The sequence below is a fragment of the Tenrec ecaudatus genome, chromosome 5 (assembly GCF_050624435.1).
Source record: "Tenrec ecaudatus isolate mTenEca1 chromosome 5, mTenEca1.hap1, whole genome shotgun sequence".
NCBI classification, from domain to species: domain Eukaryota; kingdom Metazoa; phylum Chordata; class Mammalia; order Afrosoricida; family Tenrecidae; genus Tenrec; species Tenrec ecaudatus.
The window spans coordinates 129,524,573-129,551,622 of NC_134534.1; the positions used below are offsets into that span (position 1 = coordinate 129,524,573).

General features: G+C 44.6%; 1 protein-coding gene across 1 annotated transcript; it reads left to right on the forward strand.

Annotated features, from left to right (window-relative positions):
• Positions 1 to 1,487: 1,487 nt before the first annotated feature.
• On the forward strand, positions 1,488 to 20,461 carry PROK2 (prokineticin 2). The gene is made up of 3 exons (XM_075550732.1): positions 1,488 to 1,577; positions 4,784 to 4,909; positions 20,357 to 20,461. Exons 1-3 carry the CDS (start codon positions 1,488 to 1,490, stop codon positions 20,459 to 20,461), a joined length of 321 nt encoding a protein of 106 aa, XP_075406847.1.
• The last annotated feature ends 6,589 nt before the right edge of the window (positions 20,462 to 27,050 follow it).

A 27,050-nucleotide genomic window follows, 5' to 3' on the forward strand; every position in this document is an offset into this window, starting at 1 on the left:
AGTTAAGATTCCCATTTTGTTTTCTGTTTTAAGACATTTCTCCAACATGAAAACACGTGTAAAGAGGTTTTTAAAATCAGCCAAAGATTTGAGTTTCCAAATATTCAGCTGTTTAGCATTCAGATAATTGCTTCCTTTTTTTTCCACTTTGAGTCTGAATGCTTTGGCATGGGGGCGCACACAGTCTGAAAGCAACTTCAACTCTCCTCGCTGCGTTTATTAAAGAAGCAGACTGATGCGTCTGCTTTGCAGTAGTCTGTGGCCCTTACAAGGCAGAGGAGGCTCTGGCAATTCAGGACCAAAGTTGGGCTTCTTTGGTGACAGGCAAGTTTGACATTGTCACGCCTAGGTCCTCTTGAAATTATCTTCATAGAAGCAAAGAAGGCTGAGATGTTGAAGCAAGGCTACGCGAGATTGCGGTCCGATTTGTCCTCTCCGGCTGCGCTAGAACCCAGCAGGCATTCACCTTCCATTTGTGTTTACTTGCATGAACCAATCGCAATAAGGCTGTATTGCATATTTAACAAATGGAAGGGTGTGTTTTCTGGACTAGAAACTAAACGGCGGCCACAGAACTCCCTACCTAGGGTGCGAGGGGCCTCTGGCTGCCACAGGAAACCAGGCGCTCTCATTTCCCCTTGGCATCCTCCTGCACTGCTCTGCCCAGCGTTGGCAAGGGGGGCGGGGAAGGGAGGGGATGCATGGGAGGCAAACCCAGAGGAGAGGGTCGGAACCACATGGGAGCAGAAAGAAATAGGCCTCGCACAGTTGGAAGGATAAACCCCTAAACGTCGTCGGGGATGTGGGATTAGGGGTGACTGCTTCCCCCGAGTTCCTTCTTCCTGCCGTCCGCGTTTTCAGTTGGTTTGTTGGATGTCTGGGTTTGCTTGCTCATTTGTTTGTTTGTTTCTAAACTCTTCCACTATGAGCACAGACCTGGTGGCTGCCTGGACTACCACCAGTACGTGGCATTCAGCGGGCGCTCCGCACCCTTGCTGCACAAACGGGCGATCGCAGGGGGTGCGTGGGGCTCAGGCTCCAACAACGCCCCAGCCCCAGTTTGCTCACAGCGCCTGGCACATAGTAGGCGCGCTCTCGGTCTCTGCAGAGCAAATGAGCCTCAAGTTTCCGCGGCCAGCGCATAGAGCTGTGGAAACCAGGGCAGCGCGCGGGTGCGTCTCCGACTACAAAAGCGGGGCGCGGGGCGCGGGGCGCCCAGCGGGCGGCGCTGCCTGAGTGGCGCCCGATGCTGGGGCTGGGCCGCGGGGAGCCGCGCCGGCACGTGGGCGTCTCGGAGGCCGGCCCGGCCGGGGTGGGCGCGCGGGGGGGCGGGGCGGGGTGCCCGCGCCGTGCCCCCCGCGCGAGCTGCCGGCGTGAGTCACGGCGGGGCTCGCCTTTATAACGGCCCCGCGCCTCGCCGCGCCGCCGCGCCCGCCCGCGTTCCGCGCCCCCAACGGCCCCCAACCGCCGCGCAGGTCGAGAGCGCCATGAGGAGCCCGCGCAGCGCCCCGCTGCCGCTGCTGCTGCTGCTGCTGCTGCTCACGCCCCCCGCCGGGGACGCCGCCGTCATCACCGGGGTAAGCCGCCCCGCGCACCTGTCCGCCCGCCGTGCGCCCGCGCCCGCGCCCGGGGCCGGGGCCGGGAGGGAGCCCCGGGCGGGACAGCCGCCCCCCTCGCCCCCCGACGCCCCTGGGAGCGCGCCGGCGGCCGCTCCCCACGCAGCAGATGGCCCGGGACAGGGAGCGCGCGCCCTGAAAGAGCAGAAAAGTGACAGAGGAGTCGTCCGCCCCCCCTCCACCTTTCCTGACACCTTCCCCGTTGATTTCCGCCCCAACTCCCAAGGCCTCTGGCTCCTGTGGGCTTGGCCGGACTTCGGTTCAGCTGAAAGAAGTTTTAAAATCATCTGGGGCACCTTTGTGGTGCAGCCGACCTGGGAACTTCCATTGGGAGGTCTCCGCGTGGAAGGGCCCCAAATCCTGTAAGGCGCACGCCCTCACTCCAAGTTCAAGGAGCCGGCTCCTGCGGCGCCCTCCGCAGAAACCCTTGGAAATAACTTGGTCCGGGCGTGTGTGAGCTTTGAAAACGCATCGTGGGCGCTTCCTTAGGGGGGACCGGGTTGGTGTGTGTGTTCCCCGTTTTTTGGAGGAACTTGTTTTCACAGGGCTTGGTCTCAAATTACTGATAAGAGGGGACCTCCGTTGCTGGGGTGTCAAGAAAGGAGGGGGCCGCGTGGGTATTGCTTAAACTTAGAGGAGGCATCTTTGGAAGTAGGGACCAGTTTAATTCTCTAAGTACTCTCATCAGCAGTTTCTTTGTGTGGATCTGAAGGATGAGTTTACAGTAGAAAAATGTTTAAGTCGAGTTTACATCAACAGTACAAAACAGCCACCATTTCCTGGTTGTTCGACTCTACTGCGCCTCTGTCTTTTTAAAGAATGGAATTAATTTAGACTTTCATTAAATGTCTTCCAGTATCGAAGAGTACTTATATGATTTAATTAAAGCTCTTCTGTTAGAAATGATGAAACATTCCTAGCGAAATAACCTTGAACTTGAAGAGACCTGAAGTAGTTTTGAGAAAATAAAACTGTTGTGTCTATGCGAGTTAATCGGTTTACAGCACATTGAAAGCCCTGTGCTTTAACAACAGTATTTGGTTTTACCCAATAGACATTTAATTCTATCCTTTGTGATCTTTATTAGAATAGTTTAGAAGCCAGTCAACCTCATTGAAAGAAAGTCTTTAAAGGGTCTTTCTAATTCATGAGAATTGAAACACGGTTGGGTCTTTTTTCCCCTCTTTCCCCTGATGGTTAATTTAAAATTTCTCCTAATCCTCTGAGCTCCACATTTCTTTGCAATATAAGTATCTTTTTGTTCCATTCACAGGATGAAGCAATGTGAATAGGTCTGCAATGGGTTAAGGATGAAGGGCATTAGGAAACAGCTGCCTTAATTAAAAATACATAAACCTACGCAGTTCTTTGTAAATATTTCCTTTTTGTTACACGATGACGTTTTATCACATCTTACATGGACTTGTTAGGTTGAGTGCAGGTTTATTGTGCATTTATGTGCTGGTTCTGTGCACAGCTGCTGCTTTACCTCGTTGTTACAATTGCAGGGTTTTACTTTTTCTCTCTCTCTTAAATCAACTTGGCAATAAAGAAGTCCAGTTATGTATCATGACAGGGACCAGTTGAATGTGAATGCAAACCTCAGTAACTGACCAAAATATATTGCCTATAGGATGCTAAACATTCCTGTGATTACAGTTGGAGAGATTTGGGCTAGGTTTTGCTGGTTTTACAAAAAGCTCATGGGGCTGTAGAATTCAGGGTCTTCAGAATCTGTTGAAATAAAATACTCGCTGAAAACTCTGCCTAAAATATTTACTCTCCTTTGTAGTAGACGTGCATAGTTTGAAATTTATAGACTTGTGAAAACCATATTGGAAAGGACTGTTGACTGAATGAGTCACAGATACATGGCTCTGGCATACAGATAAAATTGGAAAATGGAGACATTTCGGTGTTTTCTTTTATAAGACTGAGCACCCCAGGGTGGAATTGATAGCTAATAAAATCTAGCTACTTGTCTTAAGGAGACTGGTAAGTTCACATAGAGCAAGTAAGTAAACTCTGCAGCCAGAAAGTTGGTCACACTTTCTGAAAAATGATGATAAAAATACTTCCATATATTCACGTTTTGATAAGTTTTGTCTGTCATCAAAACAGAGACCTTTGAAAGCTGATTTCAGTTATCCCCAATAAAATATAAATATGCATCTGAATTTTAGATTTAAGTTTCTTCCATATATGGTAGACTGCTTTTAGCTTATTGCTGACAGAACAGATTACTGCATGCAGCTAAAGCAAAGCATCCTAATTTCCTTATTGATTCTAGAAAATAACAAGAGTCTTTAGAGCCATTTACACGCAAAGAAACATAGAGTTTAACAATTCTTCATGGGTGGCTCTGATATATAGTCACACCTCCTCTCTGGGAGGCAGTTATCTGATGTAATCACTGTTGGTAATCGCAGCTGTCACTTGTATTTCTTCATGTGATGGGTTTCAAAGAATAGTGTAGTAGATTTTTTTGACACAAAGATTTCCTTTTCATGAGCAAAGTAACAACAAACGCTGTGCTTTGTTCCCAACCTGTGGGATTCCTCTCTGTAAAGCAGAAATGGTGGGAATGAAGTCAGGGGTATGAACAGCATCCATTTCTTAAACCAAAATGCAAATGCTTTCAATAGAAAATGAGCACTTCTAAAGCGGACACTGGTGCCTTGACGGGCCTACAGCATTGCGTGCCAGAGTTGGAGACCTTTCCAGTCCCTGTGGAAAATGAGGCCTGATGTAGTCCGTGGTTAACAGTTATGCCATCCTGTGATTGGATTTAGGTTGTTTCTTAATGGATGAGTGTGGAATAAGGCAAAGGTGGACGCATCCTGCAAGTGCAAAGCCAAAATGCACTTTATAAAAGAGTAGGGAAAGAATGCTGATTTATTGTTTTTAGAACTCTTGTATTTATTTTAAGGTTGTTATAATCCAGAAGCTATTATTTAGTCCATTAAAAAAACTGGGGAAAATCTATCAGATTTTATTATAAATATATGCAAGCAAATGAAGATTACAGCCTCCTTTTTCATAGATGTGGTTATTAAAATTATAGTGTTTAGGTATTTGAAGAGCATTTTTACTGCTAATTTTAGATCTCCTCTGCCTAAGTTATTTCCTTGTAAACTGTGTTGATCTGTTTATTCCTTCTGTTTCAGGCCTGCGAGAGGGATCCCCAGTGTGGAGGAGGCATGTGCTGTGCTGTCAGTATCTGGGTTAAGAGCATAAGGATTTGTACACCTATGGGCCAAGTGGGAGACAGCTGCCATCCAATGACCCGGAAAGTTAGTATATGTGTGTATGTGTGTGTGCACACGCGTGTGTGTGCAGATGAAAAGTATGTTTTCACTATAGTGTATTCTGTTGAGTGTGCGACGGCTTTAGGAAAAAGTTTGAAACATTGTGAGAGTTACCACACTTTGACACAGAGATGAGAAATAGGCACATCCTGTTGAGAAATGGTACCGAGAAACAGGTTGAATGGGGAGTTCCCACAAACATTCCATTTGTAAAAAAATAATAATAACAATGCAGTATCTGTGAGGCACCATGAAGCCAAGGTGCTCCGGTGAGGAGGAAGGCAGCTTCGTGGGTTTTGTCTCAGAGAACACTCTTCTATCTTAGTTTACACTTGTGATATTTCCCATCTGGATCTACAGGATGCATTGTTTACAGCCTTAGAGATGAAATTCACTACCATCAAGTGGATTCCGACTCATAGCGACCCTATAGAACTTCTCTGGGTTTCTGAGACTTTAAATCTTTACAGTGCTTCACCTTCTCCCAAGGAGCAGCTGATGAGTTTGAACTGCTGACCTTGTGGTTAACAACTCCGTGCATAACCCACTACACCACCAGAGTTCTTCTTTCTTAATTGCATTCTAACAGGTCAATTTGTTGAGCAACATTTGTGAAAGATTCCTGACAATAAGAGACAGGACCACAGGACGGCAGGATGGGATGACCTTTCAAGGTTGCCTCTGTGGAAGCTGCAGACTCCCCATCTACAGGGACTGCAGGCTGGTCTTGTGTAGGAAGCAGGTGTGGGAGACAGGAGGTTGTAGAGAAGTGTGCATCCCTGGAAGTTTAGAGTGGAGCACTGTGTGATCCCAAAGTCTCCTCAGGGAGGCCAGGTTGCAGGGCCTTGCTCTAGCACCACGTCTTTGTCACACACACACACACTCCAGAGGCTTCCAAGGACTTGTCCTATACCAAGTAGTTCAATGGAGTCAGAGGTCAGGCTCGTTGCCGTGTTCTGGCTGCATCTCTCACTTTAAATTAGAATCGCTTGAGAGCAGCGTGAACTCCACCTTGTACCTGTTTTTCACGTGTGGTTTAAGGTTTAAGACTGTTATAGAGCCAAACATCTTTCCTGCTTTCCCTGATCCCAGACGGCAGTGACTAGTGGACTTTCTCGGAATCGTGGCCCATCTGTCGCTTTCAGTTTCGCTCTCTGGGATGTAATGGCAGTTCCAATTGGCTGTGTTTATCTGAAGAAGACTAGCTTTCAGGTGGTTTCCTTGAGAAATCCTCCCCATTGGGCTTAAACCATGCCTCCTTGTGGTTTCACCATGTGCAAATGCACCATCCCGGCCTGGACCTCTTATTCTTGGACACATGAAGAAAGGAAAGGTTTCAAACCTTGGTTGTCTGCCTCAATGCCAAACTGCCCACAACGAGGTGGAACTGGCCCCTCGCCATTGGCACTGATCTCATTTCTCCTCACCTATACCAAATGAGCATCTTTTACACATCTGAGCATTTTTGTGTCTGAAAAATACACTATGAACTTTTCCCTTTAAGAATAATGTCATTTTTACAGTGTTGGTATGACCTCAGAGCTAGGTGGGGATTCAGAAGGAGAAGGCTCACACTCCAGGTGGGAAATGCAGATTCGAGTCCCAGATACTGTCCCCCATGCACAGTCCCCACCCATCTGTCAGTGAAGTCACGGCTGTTGCTAGGATGTTGAACTGGTTTCAGCAGTTTCCCGACTTAGACACACTAGGAAGAAAGTCCTGGTGCTCTCATTCTAAAGGCCAGACAGTGAAAACCCTTTAATCCCCTTGTGTTTAGTCCCTTTGTCATAAGGTTAGCAGGAGTCCAGGCCCACTTGGTGGCAGCCATGTCAGGGAAACCTATCACAGAGCGGGTTTGCTAAAACAACTCCTGAGGAACAGCATATCCCATGGCCCTGTGTCTGTGTGGATAACAATAGTAGTTGTCACTTGTCCAAGGCTGCAGTGGACCAGAAACTCTGTCCCCAGTGTTGTGTATGTGTGTCTTCCTCGTTGCTCACAGCAAACCTGTGACGTGGATTTGTTCTCGTCGGGGCGAGGGAGCCGAGGTGGTACTGAGAGCTTGCTCCGCGCTGCACCCTGCTCCCTGCAGGGGATCAGTGGGTGTGCTTAACGTGAGCACGTTCCGAACCAAATATTGGTTTCAGTGAGTGAAGACAGGCAAGACAGCTGTTCACTGGCAAGAGGCTGGTCCAAAGGAACTGTGTCTCAGCCCACAGATCGGACAAATCTGACACCACTGAGACGTGACCTCTGCCTCCCAGAGTCTCGGGTAATTTCTAGCTCAGGTTTCGCGCCAGGCCACTTCTGGAAGTAAGCAGCCCTGGACTTCTCCCACAAACTCAGATACATTTGTATGATTTTGTTTTTACCCCGGTGTTAATCATATATCGTTAATATTAGACTGTGTTTCATGGTTAAATTAAGTGCTAACAGGGACAAAAGACTCGCAGCAATACTTTTTGGCTCATCTTTATCCTCTGGTGAGTCGAGTCTTGTTGAATTCTTGGTTCCCAAAGCTATTCTCCAAGGCTTGTCTTTCCACTTTTGGGGAAAAGTCTTAACGAAAGTTTTTTAATTTTTATGCGATCTCATATGTTTACGTTGTCTTTTGCTCTTTGTGTTTTTGTAGAAGCCACTAATGAAAGCAGGGCTAGACAATAGCGCCCCTGCTTGTGCGTCTAAGAAGTGTATGGTTTTAGTTTGTACATTGGGTTCTTAATCCCGTGTGAGAGTTGTGTGAATAGCAGCTAAGTCAGCATGTGATGTAAGGCATGGGCCCCTTTCAGTTTTCTGAATGTGGAAATACTTTTACCCAGGGCCATTTAGTGAAAAGACTTCCTGTCAAGTGGACCCCAAGTGTCCATTGGCCCATAGATATGCGGTTAACTCCTGTACTCTGCATTCTATTCCAATGGGCTATGTGTCCGTTATCATGGAAAACCGGGCTATGTTGATTACTGTAGCTGTATCTCAACCTAAAACCCAAACCCACTGCCGTTGAGTCGATTCCAACTCATCTCTAGGCAGAGTTTCAGAAACTATAAATCCTGATAGCAGGAGAAAGACCCATCTTTCTCCCATGGAGTGACGAGTGGGTTCGAACGACTGACCTTGCCCTTAGTAGGGAGTCCGCCTACTCTTTCAACGTGGCTTGTTTGGGGCCTCTTGCTATTCCATATAAAGTGAGGACTTGCCTTTCCCTTTCTGTGAAGAAGGCTGATGGAGATTTTCAATACTTTTAATAGTTTTACTGGCGTATTCTTCACACACCGGATACAGTGTGATCATTCAGTCCTATTAAGCAGATCTCTGCAGTCATGATTGCAGTCACGTTCAGAACTTTTTCTTCTCATACTCATTTTTGTTAGCACCCCAATGCCCCCATCTTCCCCTGCCATGCTCCTATCCAGTTACTGTCCCTATAGATCTCCTACCCTGGATTTCACCTATAGAAAACCACACCAAATGCAAACAGAAAGCAAACAAGTGAGCAAAAACACCAACAACACTGACTTGACAAAACTTTAGGGAAAAAACTCTCAATCAACCGTTTTGTGCAGAAAGAAAGCAGACAAAGGTTTGTTGCAGAAGAAAGCAAAAAAGTATAGAAACTGAAGCAAATTTAAAATAGGGCACGAGGGAAAGCAAATGATAAGGCATTCCATTTTAACCTAACTATATATCTGCCGTAACTGACTTTATAATACTCTCTTTCTGAGAGCAAAGCTTGTCACACCCCTGGACTCTGGTCAGAGGGGATTCCGCCAGGACATTCACTGGGGACACTGCAAATGGGTTTCAGGCTTCCACTGTCATCCATAGGCTTCTGCAAAGTGGGTGTTCACAGTGTAAGCACTGGTACTATTCCCTCCTTAGGATTTGGGTTTTATTATTTACAATCCTTGGATCACACAGGGTGGTGGGCTTCTTCAATGTGGCCTTAGTTGATGCCTCATTTAGTTAGCTGCTTGTTTGAAGGCAAGCCTTTAAGACCACAGAGACTGTTTCTGATAGCTGGGTGCCTTCTGGTCTCTTCACCACGCTTTGCTGTGTCACTCACGTCTACAGCACTTTCTCCATGAGGGTGAGCACCAAACAGGGCCTTGTGGTAAGAACGAATGAGTCTTAGATTGGGGCTAGAATTAAGTGTGAGCCCCAAATCTATTCAGGTATCTATGGTGTATGCATGTTTCTGGTTCAGTGGATACATAATTATTTTATGAGGGAGAATATTATAAATCATACCCTTGGGGTATGATTAATAGAATTGTCATTAATTTAGCTAATGGTATAGCATTTAAAACACTTGAGAAAAGGAAATTATACAAATATAAGCTAGCTTCAGATTGCAATTTATGAATTGTTGACTTAGAGATTAAACTCTTAAGCGACTGGACACTATTTACACAAACATTGGGATTGGGTGATAAGGCAATACTTTTGATCACGCTCATGCAGAAAGGGAGAAGCATGCCTACCCAGATTAATACAAGATATAGGAAAGGAAAGGGAAAGGGGGCATTAAAATAATTCATACATGGTAGCCCAAAGACAGAGGGGACCCTCAAAGTAAGGGATCAGAACCAAACTCCAGTGATCACCAATTCCATAACCTTGGGATAGCTGTCATGTGCTGCTTTTCATCCTAGCATTGGCTGATTGGTTTTGATGGAGGTCGGACATGCAAACTCTATAGATTGGTTTGGGAAAGTATTGACATCTGAACAGTAGTAAACCTTGCAGCCCATGGAAATATTCCCATTGGGTTAAGCCATCAACCTCTCTCTGCCATGCGGTGTAGCTTTCATGTATAAGCCTTCGCTGCTGAGTTAGACTCACTTCCAGGTATTTTATTCTATTAAATGCTCTTGTAGATGGAGTTGTTTTTCTCATTTCTCTCTTTTTTTAAACGTTTTGTTAGGGGCTCATACAATTCTGACCACAATCCATACATATACATACATTGTGTAAAGCACATCTGTACATTCGTTGCCCACATCATTCTCAAAGCATTTGCTCTCCACTTAAGCCCTTGGCATCAGGTCCTCTTTTTTTCCCCTCCCTCCCCGCTCCCCCTCCCTCATGAGCCTTTGAGAGTTTATAAATTATTATTTTGTCATATCTTCCCTGTATGACGTCTCCCTTCACCCCCTTTTCTGTTGTCCGTCCCCCAGGGAGGAGGTCACATGTTCCTTGTAATCGGTTCCCTCTTTCCAACCCACTCTCCCTTTACCCTCCCAGTATCGCCCCTCACACCCCTGGTCCTGAAGGGATCATCTGCCCTGGATTCCCTGTGCCTCCAGCTCCTATCTGCACCAGTGTGCATCCTCTGGTCTAGCCAGACTTGCAAGGTAGAAGTTGATCATGATAGTGGGGGGTGGGGAGGAGGAAGCATTTAGGAACTAGAGGAAAGCTGTATTCGTCATTGGTGCTACATCGCACCCTGACTGACTCATCTCCTTCCCTAGACCCCTCTGCAAGGGGATCTCCAGTGGCCGACAAATGGGCTTTGGGTCTCCACTCTGCCCTTCCCCCTTCATTCACTATAGTAAGATTTTTTTTTGTTCTGATGATGTGGTCCCTTTGACACTTCGTGATCGCATAGGCTGGTGTGCTTCTTCCATGTGGGCTTTGTTGCTTCTGAGCTAGATGGCCGCTTGTTTACCTTCAAGCCTTTAAGACCCCAAACGCTATCTCTTTTGATAGCCGGGCACCATCAACTTCCTTTGCCACATTTGCTTATGCACCCATTTGTCCTCAGCGATCATATCATGGAGGTGTGCACCCAATGATATGATTTTTTGTTCTTTGATGCCTGATAACTGATCCCTCTGGAACCTCGTGATCACACAGGCTGGTGTGTTCTTCCATGTGGACTTTGTTGCTTCTGAGCTAGATGGCTGCTTATTTAACTTCAAGCCTTTAAAACCCAGACGCTATCTCTTTTGATAGCTGGACACCATCAGCTTTCTTCAGCACATCAGCTTTCTTTAGCATATTCTATTTGTTGGTTGCCTTTCAATCCTACAACTTTGCTAAATTCCTCTATTCTGTACATTTTCTTGTGGGCTCTGGAATTTTATATGTACCTGATTATATCATCTTCAAATAAGGATAATTTTTCTCCCTTTTTTTGTCCATCTGGATACCTTTTATTACTTTGGGCAGGGCTTCTAATATAATGAGAATAGGCACCCATTCCCTAATTTCAAGGCAAAAGCTCTCAGACTTTCTCCATTAATATAGTGATAACTCTTGCCTTTTCTAAAAGTCCTGAACCATATTGGGCTATTTTGGTTGCATTCAAATACTGTTTGAGGTTTTCATCAAAGAAGAACGAGTGTTGCATTTTATGAAATGCTTTTTCTGCATCCTTCGAGATGATGCATTTTCCGTTCTGCTGATGTGATGTACAATGTTGATTTTTATATCTCTATAAAGAGATATTGGCCTGTGGTTTTTTTTTCTCCTACTATCTGTGACTGGTCCTGGTGTCAGCCTGAGATTGCTTTTATAGAATGAATAACTGAGTGTTTCATTTTTAAATTTTGACTATTTGCATCTTTTCTTTGCCAGTCTAATTAAAGGTTTGTTGCTTTTATTGATCTTTTCAAGAACCAAATAATGGTTTTATTGCTTCTATTATTTCCTTGTGTTTTGTTTTATTGATTTCTTCTCTCTGATTTTTATTATTTTTCTCTCTACTTTTAAGTTTTGGCCTCATTTGCTCTTGTTTCAGTTCTTGAATTTGTACAGTTGTGGTCATTTGAGATCTTTCTTCATATAGCCATTTATTGCTGTAAGTTTCTCTCGGAAGACTGCTTTTGCTACCTTCCTTTGCGTTTTGAATGCTGCCTTCACCTTCACTTGACTCTTTAAAAGCTGTGGCTTTTCTCTTTCTTTCTTTCTCTCTCTTTCTTTCTTTCTTTCTTTCTTTCTTTCTTTCTTTCTTTCTTTCTTTCTTTCTTTCTTGACATCCTTGATAGTTCTATGATGTATTCGCCAGTTTCCAAAATCACCTGTGTTTTTCCGGTGATATTTTTCCCATCATTGAAATGTGATTTCTAGTGTCAGGCCGTCATGGTCAGAGAAGATAATGTGTATGATTTCCATCTTTTTAATTTATCAAGACTTACTTTGTGACCCTAAGTGGGGTCTGTCCTGGAGAATGAACCATCCATGTGCACTGGGGTCAAATACATAGTGTGCTGGTTTGGGGGTGAAACGCTCTGTATCTGAAACCTAGTTGAGTTATTGCGTCATTGAAGTTATCTGTTTATTTGTTGATCTTCTTTCTAGATGTTCTGCCCAATATTGATAATGGTATATTGAAGTCTTCACCTATTATTGCAGTATTATCTCTCCCTTCGATTCTATCAGCATTTGCATTTTAGGTGCCTGATGTTGGTTGTGTACATATATATATTTACTAAATCTTGATTAGTTGGCTCACTTATTCTGTAAAGTCCATCTTTGTCTCTTCTAAAAGATTTTGTCTCAAAGTCTGCTTTATCTGATAGTAAGATTACCACCCCAGCTCTCTTTTGGTTATTATTTGCATGGAACATGCTTTCCCTTCTTTCAACTTTAACCTGTTTGTAACCTTGGGCTTAAGTTGTATTTCTTGTCAATAACATATGATTGGTTCATGGGACGGGGTGTTATTTAATCCAGTCTGCCACTCTCTGCCTTTTCGCTGGATAGTTGAGTGTGTTAACATTCACTTTACTTACCGGCAAGGAGCACTCCTGTCCTTGGATTGCACAGCGCCGGTGTGGCATCAGCCTTCTTTGCCCTTGTCCCTCACTACTGCTTGCTTTGGTGTTTTGTGTGTTGACTGCAGTTGCGCTTCTCACTTTCCATCCCCTCCCCTCTCTGTGTTTCCAGACATCCTTTCATAGTGGTTCCCATGCATGCTACACTCAAGACCTAATATTTATAACATTGAGGGGTACACTGATACAAGAGTAACTTCCGTGAAATACAAAATTTGTATTTCAAGAATACAAATTCTATATCGTCCTCTCTCTCCCCTTTTGTTATTGTTATCTCTAACGATGTACGGTTTCACGTCCCCTGTAACATAATTTTATCCCAGTCTTTTATATATTTGCTGTTTAAAAACATGAAGGACATTTAGAATTATCAAACATGAGTACCCCGAATTTTTCCATGTATTTAGCTTCTTTGGAGATCTTTTTATGTACAGTTTTCCCAGTATATTTTCTTTCCATATACCACAAACCAAAGCCAACTTCACTGCCATCAGGCTGATTCTGGCTCGGAGTAAAACTGCCCTTGTGAGTTTCTGAGCCTGTAACTCATTAAGGGAGTAGAAAGCTTCATCGTTCTCCTGTGGGTGACTGCTGTTTTTGAATTGCTGACTTCGCAGTTAGCATTCTGACAGTTAACCTCTACAAAACACAGTAATATTTTTTCATAGGGATGATATGGTGGATATGAATGTTCTCGATTTCCATTTGCCTGTAGAAGTCTTAATTCCATCCTTATCCTTAAAGGGCAGTTTCACTGGATATAGCACTCTTGGTTGACAGGGTTTGGTTGGTTGGTTGGTTGGTTGGTTGGTTGGTTGGTTTTTTCCTGAGCACGTTAAATATATCAGTCCCTTGCTCTCTGGCCCCACGTGTTTTTTAGATAAAATCAGCATTTAGCCTAACTGGTGTGCTTTGTATGTCTTTCTCTCATTGCTTTCAGGTTTCTCTTTAATTTTTTGAGAGTCTCACTATAATTTACCCCAGTGTCAATTTGGTTTTACTTTACTTGAGGTTGTTTGAGCTTTTTGGATTTGTAGACATGTTCTTCATTAGATTGGGGAAATTTCTGATCATTTTTTCTTCAGATATTCTTTCTGTCACTTTCTCTGACTTCTCCTTATGAAATTCTTTCTCTATGTATACACATATAGATTAGATCTCTTTCCCTCATAATTCTGTGCTCAGCCTTCTTGGGCCAGCATTCTTTGTTGTTGTTAATCATTTTACTGGGGCTAGTACAACTCTTATCACAATCCATACATCCATCCATTGTGTCAAGCACATTTGTACATTTGGGCCAACATTCTTTTTGCTCTTTGGTGTCTATAATTTTAGCTATCTTAACCTCTAATTGGCTGAGCCTCCTGCCAAGTTATATAAATCGATGCATCCCTCTCATTTCATTAGTGCCCCTTTCAGCTACAGTCTCTTTTAAAAAATCATTTTGTTCTCGAATTGGTTTGCTTATTTCTTTCAGCTCTCTGTCCATGTTTTCCCTTTCATTGTTTCATGTTGTTATATTCTTCTATTTTTGTAACTACTTGGACATCCCTAGGTGTCTTTGTTGTTCATTTGGATGGGCATTGTTCCTATGTTCTCTTGTGTTTTTTGGTGAGCATATCCAAGTTTTGTTTTATTAATTAGAAAAATACTTCATTAATAACAATAAGTTAGCCATCACATATTAGCATCTTGAAGGTGCTACCATTTTTGGTTTTCCCCAGTATTTGGTGTTTCTGCTGTACTACTCTCCTCATGAAACTCGTAGGTGGGGAGAGCCTTTATTTGGCCTTGGCTTACAGTTTCCCCTCTCTTTGTGATAGCTCCATTTCCCTTCTAGTTTTCTTTGTGCCTAGTAAGCCCCCTGTCTCATTTTCAACTTTCACTTTCTCCCAGTCTGTCCACCCACAGTCACTTCAGGTGAGGTATCCTGCACTAACCAATCTCTCCACCAGGGGGCGCAGCTCCATCTCTTTGGTTATTACTCTCCGACCCTTCTCTGCTTCTGCAATCACGTTTTCAGTTGGAAAATCCACACTCAGTGATTCTCCCCTTTGGGCCTGGGTGTTGTCCTCTGTTTTTACCTGAAGGTTTTCCCCTCTGGCTTTGGCTCAAACTCCCCCTTTATCTAATGGATTCTAACTCATAGTGACCCTATCCGATAGAGTAGAACGGTCCCTATGGGCTTCCGAAACTCTACAAGATTAAAAAGCCTCTACTTTCTCTGATGATGCAGTTGATAGTTTTGAACTTTCGGCGTTACATTTAGCAGCCCAACACATTGGGGCTGTTTATATCTAAGCTGGCATTCAGGGGAGGCACAAGCAGTCTTTCATCCTTCAGGAAGAGAGGTGGGCACGCCCCAGAATGCCCTTGGAGTGATCTTTCTTTCTCGTTTCAGAGCCCCACTGGTGCTGTGGTCGTGGGGAGAGCAGTCCTCAATTAGCTGACCCTCCTTTGGTAGGAGTTTATATCAGTCAAAAAGTAATCAGTTCGAGGAATGGCCATCCATCTCACTAAAAATGGACTCGGGGAGTGCTACCTTGTGGCCACTAGAACCTGTCCATAGTAAGTTGACTGTGGCAGTAGCCTCCACTTGAGACGCCAGCTTTCAAAAACACAGCATCCCAGTCAGCAATCAGGGAGAGCAGACAGACCCAAACTAACCCCTATGGGCCTTCTGTAGCAATTTGCTTCAAGCTTGCAACCATCAGTGTGTGGGAGAGAGAGGTGTTGGCACACTCTAAATGGACCCCCAAGAGTGCCAGCTCGTTTTCATGTAAAAGCTTGGGGTGCTGTCTGTGTTCACACAGGGACTGTAATGTTTAGAGAGGCAGATTCTGTTCCCAGGGCCATTACCCCAATTCAAAACATACAGAGCCCCATGGGACTGGGAGAAGAACAGCAACCTCGGAGAAGGAATTTTTCCTCTTGTGTCCAACTCTTTGCTGGTGCCTGCCTGTCTGCAGCCCCCACTGCCTTACTCTGTTCCCCAACTCAGAGGCCCTCAGAGCTGAGCACCACCCCTCCTTGTATTTCTGGTTATCTTTGTGGGACGGGATTGAAACAAAGCTTTGTTTACCCTACTGTCCTCGCAGAGTATTTTCTGTGTACTTTTCATGTAAACACTTGTAGTGCCAGCTTGTTTTTGCTTTGTTTGTTGGCTGCACTATAAAAATTTGATCAATACATTTTTCCTTTCTGAAGGGAAAAAATTCACAAAAACTTGCGTCTTGTTGTTTCACGTAAATTTGGCACGTTGCACTGTGATCTGACCTCGCCTGCGGTGGTCACCATTGTCCCCTCAGCACTACATGGGAAGATGCTTCAGAAATGTCACTTAGATAAGTTCGCAGAGAATCCACTCCAGGCAGGTTGACACATGCACGAAAATAACATTTCAGTTACTCTGGGCTCACTGCCCTTGGATCGTGTGATCTCTGCTGGGGCTCCTCCAGCTTCAGCACTACTGACATCTGGGGCCGTTTTTTAGTTGTTACAGGGCAGTTACCCTGCATGTCCTTGGATATTTGGTAGGGTCTTGACCTCTTCCAACAAGATGATAGTAGAACGCTCCCAAGTAGCGTCAACCAGAAGCATCTTTAGACATTGCCACGTGTCTCCTGGGGAACAGTTACCCATGATTGAAAACCCCTGGCCTGCAACAAGGACCCAGAACAAAAAAGCATATCAGTGTGAATGGCGGGGGGGAGTTTAGAGTAGAGACCCAAAGCCTATCTAGGCAGTTGGTCATCCCCTTACAGAAGGGTGTGGTGAGCCAATCAGGGTGCAGTATAGCACCAATGAAACATGCAACTTTCCTATAGTTCTTTAATGCTTCCTACCCCCCACTATTGTGAACCCAATTTTACATGGGTAAAGATAAAAGCTGGAAACATAGGGAATTCAGGACAGATATTGAGATCAGGGTCAATATTGAGAGTAGCCATACCAGGAGGAGAAGGGGAAAGCTGGGGGAGAAAAGGGGAACTGATCACAGTGATCTATAGATAACTCTCTCCCTGGGGATGGACAACAGAAAAGTGGGTGAAGGGAGAGAGCCGTCAGTGTAAGACATGAAAAAATAATGATTTATATAAATTATCAAGGGTTCATGAGGGAGGGAAGGTGGAAAGGGAGGTAGAAAAATGAGAAGCTGATATCAAGGGCTCAAGAAATAAAATATTTAGAAAATGGTGATGGCAACAAATGTACAAATGTGCTTGACACAACAGATGGATGGATAGATTGTGATAAGAGTTGTATGAACCCCCAATAAAATGATTAAAAAGAAAGCAAACCCCTGGCCTGTACACTGGTGTTCTCACCGTTTCCAGGTCTGAGCAGGTCTTCGGATCCCCGATCATGAAGTCCCTTGCAGTCCGCTTGTCAGAGCCATCCCGGCCACCCCCACCCTGTCGGACATATTCTCCATGGTGGCAGCTGAACCAGCCCTTGTGGACCTTGGGCACACAGTGAGAGAACCATTCTGAGCCCGGGTCCACGTTGAGCTGATGGCCGTTGTACCTCTATGCAGGCTCTGTGGTTACAGCCTTGAAGGTGGCAGTGCCTTATCCAAGCGACAAAGAACCTTGGCTGCCTTTGGCAGCTCTTACTCTGCCTGGGCACCGCAAGCACATCCTCCTGCCCTCCTGCAATGATTGATCTGATCATCTCCCAGACCTTTCCAGAAACAATTTGAAAATAGAAGGCAGGGTGGAGAAAGAGTGGGGTGGAAAGGGGGAACTGATTACAAGGAACTACATATAGCCTCCTCCCTGGGGGACAGACAACAGAAATGTGGTTGAAGGAAGACGTCGGACAGGGCAAGATTTGACAAAATAATAATGTATAAATTATCAAGGGTTCATGAGGGAGGGGGAGCAGGGGTGGAGGGGGGAAAAGTGAGGAGCTGATGCCAGGGGCTTAAGTGGAGAGCAAATGTTTTGAAAATGATGAGGGCAATGAATATACAAATGTGCTTTACACAATTGATGTATGTATGGATTGTGATAAGAGTTGTTTGAGCCCCTAATAAAATGATTTTTTAAATGAAAATAGAAGGCAGGAAAGAGGAGAGAGGAAGAGACGAGAAAGGGAGAAGGAGGTAAGAAGAAGCTGAGCATGGCGCCAACCAGAATAGTCAGCCTGTAAGTTGTGGCATGTTACTGTGCTGGTTCAGACCCAGATGGCATGAATGGCTTTGCCACTGTCTGCAGACAGCAGTCTTTAGGAGGAACCAAAGATGCAGCTCCGATTGGCACTTAACCGCAAAGCCAAACTCACTGCCATTGAGTCAGTTCTGACTTCTGGTGACCCTAAAGGCAAAGTAGAACGCTCCTTGTGAGTTTCCAAGAGGCAAATCTTTATGGGAACAGAACGCCTCATCTTTCTTTTATAATGTCACTGATGGCTTCAGATTGCTGACTTTGTGGTGAGCAGCCCAAGACATAAGCACTGCGCCACCAGGGCTCTCTCTAGGGTGTCCTCTTTTAGTGGATTAGACTAGACATTGATTAAAGCAGCTCAGGTTGGAAGCAATATGAACACTCTCGTGCTTAAACTGTCCAAGGTTCTTGGAGGCCTGTGTCGTAGCCTGCCTCCCTCACATTACTACAAATTATGGTCATGAGTCTTCCCATTTCCAGGAGCCCTGGTAGGGCAGTGGTTTATGCACTGGGTTGCTAACTGCAAGGTCAGCAGTTAGAAATTACCAGCCAGATTCTATGATGCTCACCTTCCCGATAAAACTGCTGAAGACAAAGTGGGTGAATAAGCAAATGGGGCGAAGAAAGCTGATGGTGCCCGGCTATCAAAAGATATAGTGTCTGGGGTCTTAAAGGATTGAAGGTAAATAAGCGGCCATCTAGCTCAGAAGCAACAAAGCCCACATGGAAGAAGCACACCAGCCTGTGCGATCATGAGGTGTCGAGGGATCAGATATCAGGCATCATCAGAACAAAATATCATATCATAGTGAATGAAGGGGGAAGTGCAGAGTGGAGACCCAAAGCCCCTTTGTGGGCCACTGGACATCCCCTTACAGAAGGGTCACGGGGAGGAGATGAGCCAGTCAGGGTGCGATGTAGCAACGATGAAACATGCAACTTTCCTCTAATTCCTAAATGCTTCCTCCTCCCCGACTATCATGATCCCAATTCTACCTTATAAATATGGCTAGACCAGAGGGTGTACACTGGTACAGATAGGAGCTGGAAACACAGGGAATCCAGGGAGGATGATCCCTTCAGGACTAGTGGAGAGAGTGGCGATACTGAAAAGGTGGAGGGAGGGTGGGTTGGAAAGGGAGAGCCGATTACAAGGATCAACATGTGATCTCCTCCCTGGGGGATGGACAACAGAAAAGTGGGTGAAGGGAGACATTGGACAGGGCAAGATATGACAAAATAATAATTTATAAATTATCAAGGGTTCATGAGGGGCGGGGCAGCAGGGAGGGAGGGGAAAAATGAGGACCTGATGCCAGGGGCTTAGGTTGAAGCAAATGTTTTAAGAATGATAAGGGAAATGAATGTACAAATGTGCTCTTCACAATTGATGTATATCTGGATTGTGATAAGAGTTGTATGAGCCCCTAATAAGAAAGAGAGAAAGAAAGAAAGAAAGAAAGAAAGAAAGAAAGAAAGAAAGAAAGAAAGAAAGAAAGAAAGAAAGAAAGAAAGAAAGAAAAAAGAAAAGAAATCACCAGCCAGCTCCCCGGGAGCAAGATGAGACTTTCTACTCCCGTAAAGAGTGACAGTCTCCGGAACTCACAGGGACAGTTCTACCTGCCTGCCCTGTAGGGTCACTGGGAGTCCACATTGACTCTTTGGCAGTGAGTTGGAATTAGTCTTCCCATTTCATTAAAACATGTTCAAGCCCAGGGTTAGTTTCTCCCTACAGCCTCCAGAGGACGGTCTCCCTGCGGGAGGGAGAGTGATGTTTGCTATCTCTGCCTCTTCCCCCAAACACACAGATTCCACTCGCTGCTGATAGAAAGCGCTGCCTTGTTTCTAACCCTCCCCACCCAGCTGCCCTGGGAGCATCCTCCATTGGGCGCCTGGAAGTAGACAGGACACTTGAATGATTCTGGGAATGGAAACAGCCCTTCATGCTGGGTCTCCTTGGGCGAGGGTCTGCTTGGTGTATTTCTGCAAATCAGGTTTGCCTTGCTTTCCCCAGTTTTCTTCTCATGCCTCCCCGGCCCCCTTCAGCATTTCAACTCATCCTGGATCTGTGTATAAATATGTGGGATGTATTTGCTCCTTGCCTGAGTCTCTGTGGATGTGGGCAGGCCCATAACTTTGTGCTCTTCTTAGGGAGCTCAGTAACACAATACAGTAAAAAGAATTAAAATGGTGACCAAAAGCTTGCTGAGACTCTGGCCCAACCGTTAGCTATGACGGAGGGCAAACTGCTTTCGCCCCCGTGCCTCAGTGTGCAAATGGACATCATTGAAATGTGTCTTCTCTTCATAAGGTGCCACTGAAGGGTGGGCAGAGAATGGCAAGGGACAAGCACAAAGCAAACTGTGGAATGAGTTGCTGCCACGCACTAAACATTATGGGGTGTCATTCAGAGAGGTTTCTCGTGAATGGTCTGGTGTGCTTCTGAAATGTTTCCTGCTCTGAATCCACTTTCCTCTTTATTTTAGGTTCCATTTTTGGGGCGGAGAATGCATCACACTTGTCCTTGCCTGCCGGGCTTGGCCTGCTTACGGACTTCGTTCAGCCGATTTAACTGTTTGCCCCGAAAGTAATCACTTGCGAGTAGCGGTCGATGCGACTGGCCACATGATGTCTGTAAACTCGTACTTGTGCTTGTGCCAAACAAACAATATGCCAGGAGGAAATGTGATCAGTTTCTCAACCTTGCTGAGAAACAATTTTATCTTTGACTTTTAAATGTTTTTTTTTGTTTTTGTTTTCGTTTTTTTAATCAAAAGTGAATGTTACTTTTGGATACATATCAAAATGCAAAGCATGATGGAACCAGTTCTCACTTCCCTTGTTTGTGTTTTGGTTTCATTAGGCTTTTGTAAAAGTCATAATTCACCCCCTTTGGCACACAAAGCAAAAGAAAAACGAGGAGACTAAGAATTGGGTGATTTATTGTAGAATCTTCCTACCCCCTTGGAGCTCCCCTCACACCACACACACACACACACACACACACATACACACGCATACACACACATACACACATGCATACACACGCACACACACATACAGAGGCACATGCCGTGGTATGTGTCTCCCACTCCGTCTCACTCTCTTTCCCTCCATCGTCCCCGCCACGCTGAAGTGGGGGGTCCCCATCACCAGCAGACTCTCCGATGAGCAGGGAGTTGGAACAGCGGCGAGAGTGGGCAGGACGCTGTGAGCCGTGGAGTGGGCTGCATCCCTGCATGTCTGCCTCACCTGCCCATCCAGGTGGGGTTCAGCTCTGCTGTTTGGCTGGTGCCTCAGCGGAAAGAATGGAAAGCCAGATTCTTTCCTTCTCCATTTCTGGACTTGACTCTGGCCATTTTTAAAAATTTCTCTAATAAGACATTGCATTTCTTTTTTATAGTTTTTTTTTATTTTAAGTCTCATAGGAATGTTATAGAAAATGTCACTGAGAGAGGAAGTATTGGTTTTGATATGGCATGACATTTGTGTTTAAATTGGTAGTGAATTGTCATTTGAACTTTTTTTTCTTCTTGGTAATGGAAAGGTCTATTGTAAAGGGTTGCCTGGCACCCTGCCATTTGTATCCATGTCAATATTGCTGTGTAAAAATTCTGTATCAGAATAATGACAGTACTGTATACTTTTGGGTTTATTTTAATATTATAGCCTTATTTTTGTCAACAGTTGTTGTCAGTCTTTATTACTAGCAGACTTCGAGCTCAGCCTCATTCTACTCTGAGTTGAAGGTTCAACCCCTGGAAAAGCAGCCCTGGCAGGAGATGCCTTTCTAGTTTACATTAAGGACAGCTTTGTTTGCATGTACTTCTAGGTAGAGCAAAACTATATACATACGTACATACATATATAATTAATGTGTAAATTTTTAAAACCCATGACATGCTGAGCTGACTGTAACCAGGGGCCAAGTCATGGGCTTTTCCCTGCATTGGTTCAGCAAGCCATGATGCAGTGTTTGTTGGGGGGGAGAGGGGGGGGGCTGCCAGCCTCTGTGATTGATGCAGCTTCATCTGGCTTTGAAAAGCCTACCAAGCATTGTAAATGGACTCAACGTCTCAAATAAACAACAACTTATCACGTGTGTTTAACTGACTAAATTTGACCATGTCAACTCACCAAGGGTTCGAAAACACCCTGACCATTTCAAAGTCATCAACTCAGCCGGGCCTCACATTCCCACATTGTTTCTCATTGAACCCCTCTGGCTCACATGCGTGACAAACGTATGGGGTTTGGCTATACGAATCACCATAAGTGGCCAGAGAAGCGCCCCTTGTGGTTCCATTTTATTTGTGTTGAACAAGCATGCTACCATGAGTTTGTAAGGGGCAACAGAAGAAGAGGAGGAGAGGGGACAAAGGGACTTCAAGTGGGATTATGGGTAAGGAACTTGGCAGTTCAGTTTTTCACAGTGTTTGATACATGCCTTTTCAAAAGGGGTGGAACTTAATTGGATCAAGCATTCGTTTTCATCTAAGTCAACAACCAACTCGTAAAATTTTACTTTTATATATAGAACAACCTAATTTCTCCCGAAAAACGACTCTTCAAAATTGTAAACTATTTATATAAACACAACCAAGAGAATCACTTTCTACAGTTTGTATAGAAATTTTAGAATAGTATCCATTGACTCACAACCATCCCAAGAAAAGGAGAACTTTATAGTTGGTTTTCCACTTAGTTTATTGTTTTATTGAGGAATGATTTACATAGAGGGTTAGACTCTCTAATATACCTTCTTTAAATATGTTTTACCATAATTAGCACCATTTAAGTAATTGGTCAAAAAACCATAACGATGCTTCATAACGATTCTTGACAATCATTGTGTGGAAAGTGCACCAAGTTTTCCCTGACAAAGGTGAGATGCCATTTCTCGCAGTCCCCTGAAGAGTCTCTCGGTGATCACGGCACTCCCCCAGGCAAGAACAGTCCATGAGCTAAGGAAGCTAAGTAGCTGTCCTAAGATGAGAGTTCACGTGGGGTAGCTAACTCAACAGTTGTTGGATGCAAATATTGTGAAGTAAAAGATTCTGATTCTGTCCATTCTGTGGTGTAAAAGGTGGTAGTGACAGAAGTTAAGGGCTAAACTTAAAAACAAACCTTTGGATTTCTTTCCAAGTGCTGACTGCCATGAAAATGTCCATTTCTGACTTTGTCCATTTTTCCCAAAAGCAACATTTGCTTTTTTGCCATAGAAAAAATGGTATGCCTAAATTGTTTCCTAACACAGCCTTGTACCTAAATAAGATGTGCATCCTTCCAAGCATTTCTGGTATCTTCTGTAGAACCTTAGACATATCAACAAATTTTCCTCTTTCAAAGGGTTTAGTATCAGAACTCTCATCTCATGATCTTCTAACCTCTTTTTTAAGCAGATAAAAGTTGGGGATTCTTTCAATGTTAAAAACAGGACACTTTGGGTATTCCAGAAGGATCACTGCCTGGTGGAAGGACCTTGGGCCTCTACTCAAACACTCCCTCAATGCATGAATACTTTCTTCTATTAAATTGGCATTCAGTGATGCTCACCCTCCCGACACAACTGCTGAAGCCAAAGCGGGTGAACAAGTAAATGTGGTGAAGAAAGCTGATGGTGCCCAGCTATCAAAAGAAATAGTGTCTGGGGGTCTTAAAGGCTTGAAGGTAAGCAAGCGGCCATGTAGCTCAGAAGCAACAAAGCCCACATGGAAGACCACACCAGCCTGTGTGATCACGTGGTCCCGAAGGGATCAGTTATCAGGCATCAAAGAACAAAAACTCATATCATTGGCTGCACACCTCCATGATACGATCGCCGAGGACAAACGTGTGCATAAGCAAATGTGATGAAGAAAGCTGATGGTGCCCACCTATCAAAAGATATAGCACCTGGGGTCTTAAAGGCTTCAAGATAAACAAGCGGCCATCTAGCTGAGAAGTAACAAAGTCCACATGGAAGAAGCACACCAGCCTGTGCAATCACCAGGGGGAAAAAGAGGACCTAATGCCAAGGGCTTAGGTAGAGAGCAAATGCTTTGAGAATGATGAGGGCAATGAATGTACAGATGTGCTTTATACAATTGATGTATGTATGGATTGTGATAAGAGTTGTATGAGCCCCTAACAAAATGTTTTAAAAAAAGATTTAAAAAAAAGACATGTCAAAAGGTAAGTCAGTAAATTAAATTCAGTCACAGGTGAATGTTTCCTCACCCTGAGTGCCCTTCTAAGCAAATTTCCACATTGTTTAGGTCCAATTTTTTATCATCCTTATTAAAATGTGATGTCATTTACAGGGACAAAAGTAATTAGTCGCACACCCAATTGAGACCACAACATTGAGATGTTAAGTCAGACTTCACAGAAGAACATTGCTAGCACGGTATTGTTGAGTGGTTTTTCTGGAGAGTTGAATGTGGTCTGAAATTGCGCATTTTTGGACAACAATATTGTCTCCATCAATTATCCTGGCTTCAGTTAGGAGAGGAAGGGGGAGCCTGAATGAAAGAACTAGCTGTGAGAGTCTCCTTGTCTTCCACAGTTAATTGATTCCCATATCCTCCTTCCCACTCACTCCCCTCTCAATCATTTCAGCTGGGTGTGTACCAACTGCCACTGGCTAAGGTACGGTGGTGCGACTACAAGACATACCAACACATGCACATGGCTTGACTTGCTCATACGAAAGCCGCACTCAACTTCCTCTCCAGCAGGGCGACAACGGGTCTACTCCCGGGGGTCTACAGGAGGAAAAAGCACTTGGGGGAGCTGGGAGAGCTTGTTTGCTGGGGGGTCCCTGGTGCACGCAGGACCAGACAGAATTAAGTCACTTTCCGTGGGAGCTCTTTCTTAAAGCATTTCCACCTCTACCCTAAGCAGTATACTCAGAATCATTATTGTAAAAGTGCTTCCTTTTGTTTTGCCTCCATCTCAAATCCATAACTTCTTTGTTCTTGTTCTAGGGTTGTCCCTCACGGGGTGACCGCATCATCCCACACGCCCAATTGAGACCACACTGACTGGGGACTTGAGTGATGACGACACACCCATCAGAAACCCATTGCCATTGCATCTGTTCCGTACCACACAGATGCTAGGACAGAGTACAAAGGTCCCCAAAGGACTTCCAAGACTGACATTTTCACATGTGCACACTGCCACACCTTTGTCCTGTTCAGCCTCTGGCTAGTGGGTTTGAACTGCTGACACACACCATTATACAGAGGGAATGAAAAGAGTCACTACCCAGTGGGCCAAAGCAAGGCTGGTACCAAAGCAAGTATGTCCTGGGCCAAAGCCAGTATGTCCTGGTTGGGGGGCAAGGAGTATGGTTGGTTTCAGCTTTCATGATGGTCCTTGGATGGCATAAGCAGAGGCATCCGCTGCTAACCTAAAGGTTGCTAGTTCCAGTCCACCCAGTGGTGCCATGGAAGAAAGGCCTGGTGATCTGCTTCCATAAAGATTGCAACCAAGACAACCCTGTGGAGCCTGCGTGCGTTGGAATCCATCGTAGCACGCCAGGTTGTTTATTTTGTTTGGGACGCAGAGTCAGGATGAAGATTCCAGGTGGGCTTGTGTTTCTTCCGTCACAGCAGTGTCGAGGGAGCGATCACTCAAGCTGTGTAATGACTGGCTCAGAAGGAATGGGGGAGGCACGGCGCTTGAGGGCCCTCACCTGTCGAGCATCAGAGACGGAGTTGTTTTCTCTGTGACAGACTTGATAGTAAATCTTAATAAAAGCCTGATACCCAAGTGGGCCAAGAATCTTCATATCAAAAATGATGGGTTTACTACAATGTATTAGTCATAAGAACATTAATATTCCAAACCCTAGGAAAACGTGGAGATCTATCTTTTTTACTGTGAAGCTTCCAATGCTGAAATAAAGACACCACTTACCTGGGGATTAAGAAAGTTTGTAGATAAGGAAAGTTCATGAGATCCTTTAGAATTGTGAATTTTCTGACGAAGCTTTAAAGAATTTCCATCTTGCTAAGAAGGCGCCTTGGTAGCGCAGCGGAATGCTCACTGGACTGTTAACCGTAGAGTCAGCAGTTCGAACCTACAAGCAACTCCACAGGAAAAAAAGGTTTTCCCACTCCTGTAAAGATTCGCACCTTGGCAAATCGAAGGGGAAGTTCTGTTCTCTCCACCGACTTGATGGCAATGAATCACTGAGAAGAGGTTCTGGGCAGGGGAAGAAGAAAACTTTCAAATGGCAAGTTCTCAGTGAACAAAGCTGTTTTTCAAACTAGCAAAAGGCAAATCACATGCCATTAGCAGAAGACTAATCATGTCTTCACATAAATGTGTTCTTTTCAATAGAGGCAGGTTATGAAATATATATCTAAAAGTGCTTAATTTTCAGATCTTAATACAACTTAGAAGGCAACTTACAAATTATATTTTTTAAAAGATTCCTTTGTCTAACCACATGAAACCGAACTCACAAAGGATTAGAACAATTATGCAAATCAAACTCTAGAAATAGCTCTGGGTATCCCATAATTCCTCAAGATAGATATGCAAATGAAGTAAATCGTGACTGGGGGTTGAAAGAATTACACACTGTGGATTTATACTATTTAGATCACTTTGCAAATACAGAACCATTGAGCGAGGTTCTTGCCTACTTCATTTCCATCTTCCTCTTCTGCCTAAGCCATTGCCAGAGATGTTGGGCTGTTCTCAGGAAATCCATGGAGAAGAAAATCTGAGGGGGTTGGGGAGTGGGGGTGAGGGTGGAGGTGAAATAAAAGACTATGTTAAATTAAAAAGGCCAGGAAGAATGTTCTCTTCTTGTGCATTTTTAAATACAGCAATTCCTGTAAGCATTGTTAAACCACGTCCCTGGTAGTGCAGCGCTTAAGCATTCAGCTTGCATGGCCGAAGCCTGGCCATTCCAACCACCTGAGTGGCTCCAAGGACCGAAAGCCTGACCACCTGCTCCTGGGTGAAGGGACGTGCCGAGGACCTGGGGGGGGCAGCTCTGCCTGAGGTGAGCAGTCAGAACCAGCTCAGCAGCACTGAACACACAACATAGAATTGTATTAGTAAGACATGCATTACCTGATACATTTTCAGAGTCTGTAGAAACTACAGGATGTCTATATCTCTGAGACAATGGAAGAATGGATTGCCCCCTCCAGATTCCAACGCAAGTTCTAACCTAAA

Bases quoted from the DNA above. Each gene is read 5' to 3' on its own strand.
- PROK2 (XM_075550732.1), top strand. From the start codon at position 1,488: ATGAGGAGCCCGCGCAGCGCCCCGCTGCCGCTGCTGCTGCTGCTGCTG. The intron at 1,578-4,783 runs GTAAGCCGCCCC...CTTCTGTTTCAG, and splicing joins ACGCCGCCGTCATCACCGGG to GCCTGCGAGAGGGATCCCCA. The intron at 4,910-20,356 runs GTTAGTATATGT...TCTTTATTTTAG, and splicing joins GCCATCCAATGACCCGGAAA to GTTCCATTTTTGGGGCGGAG.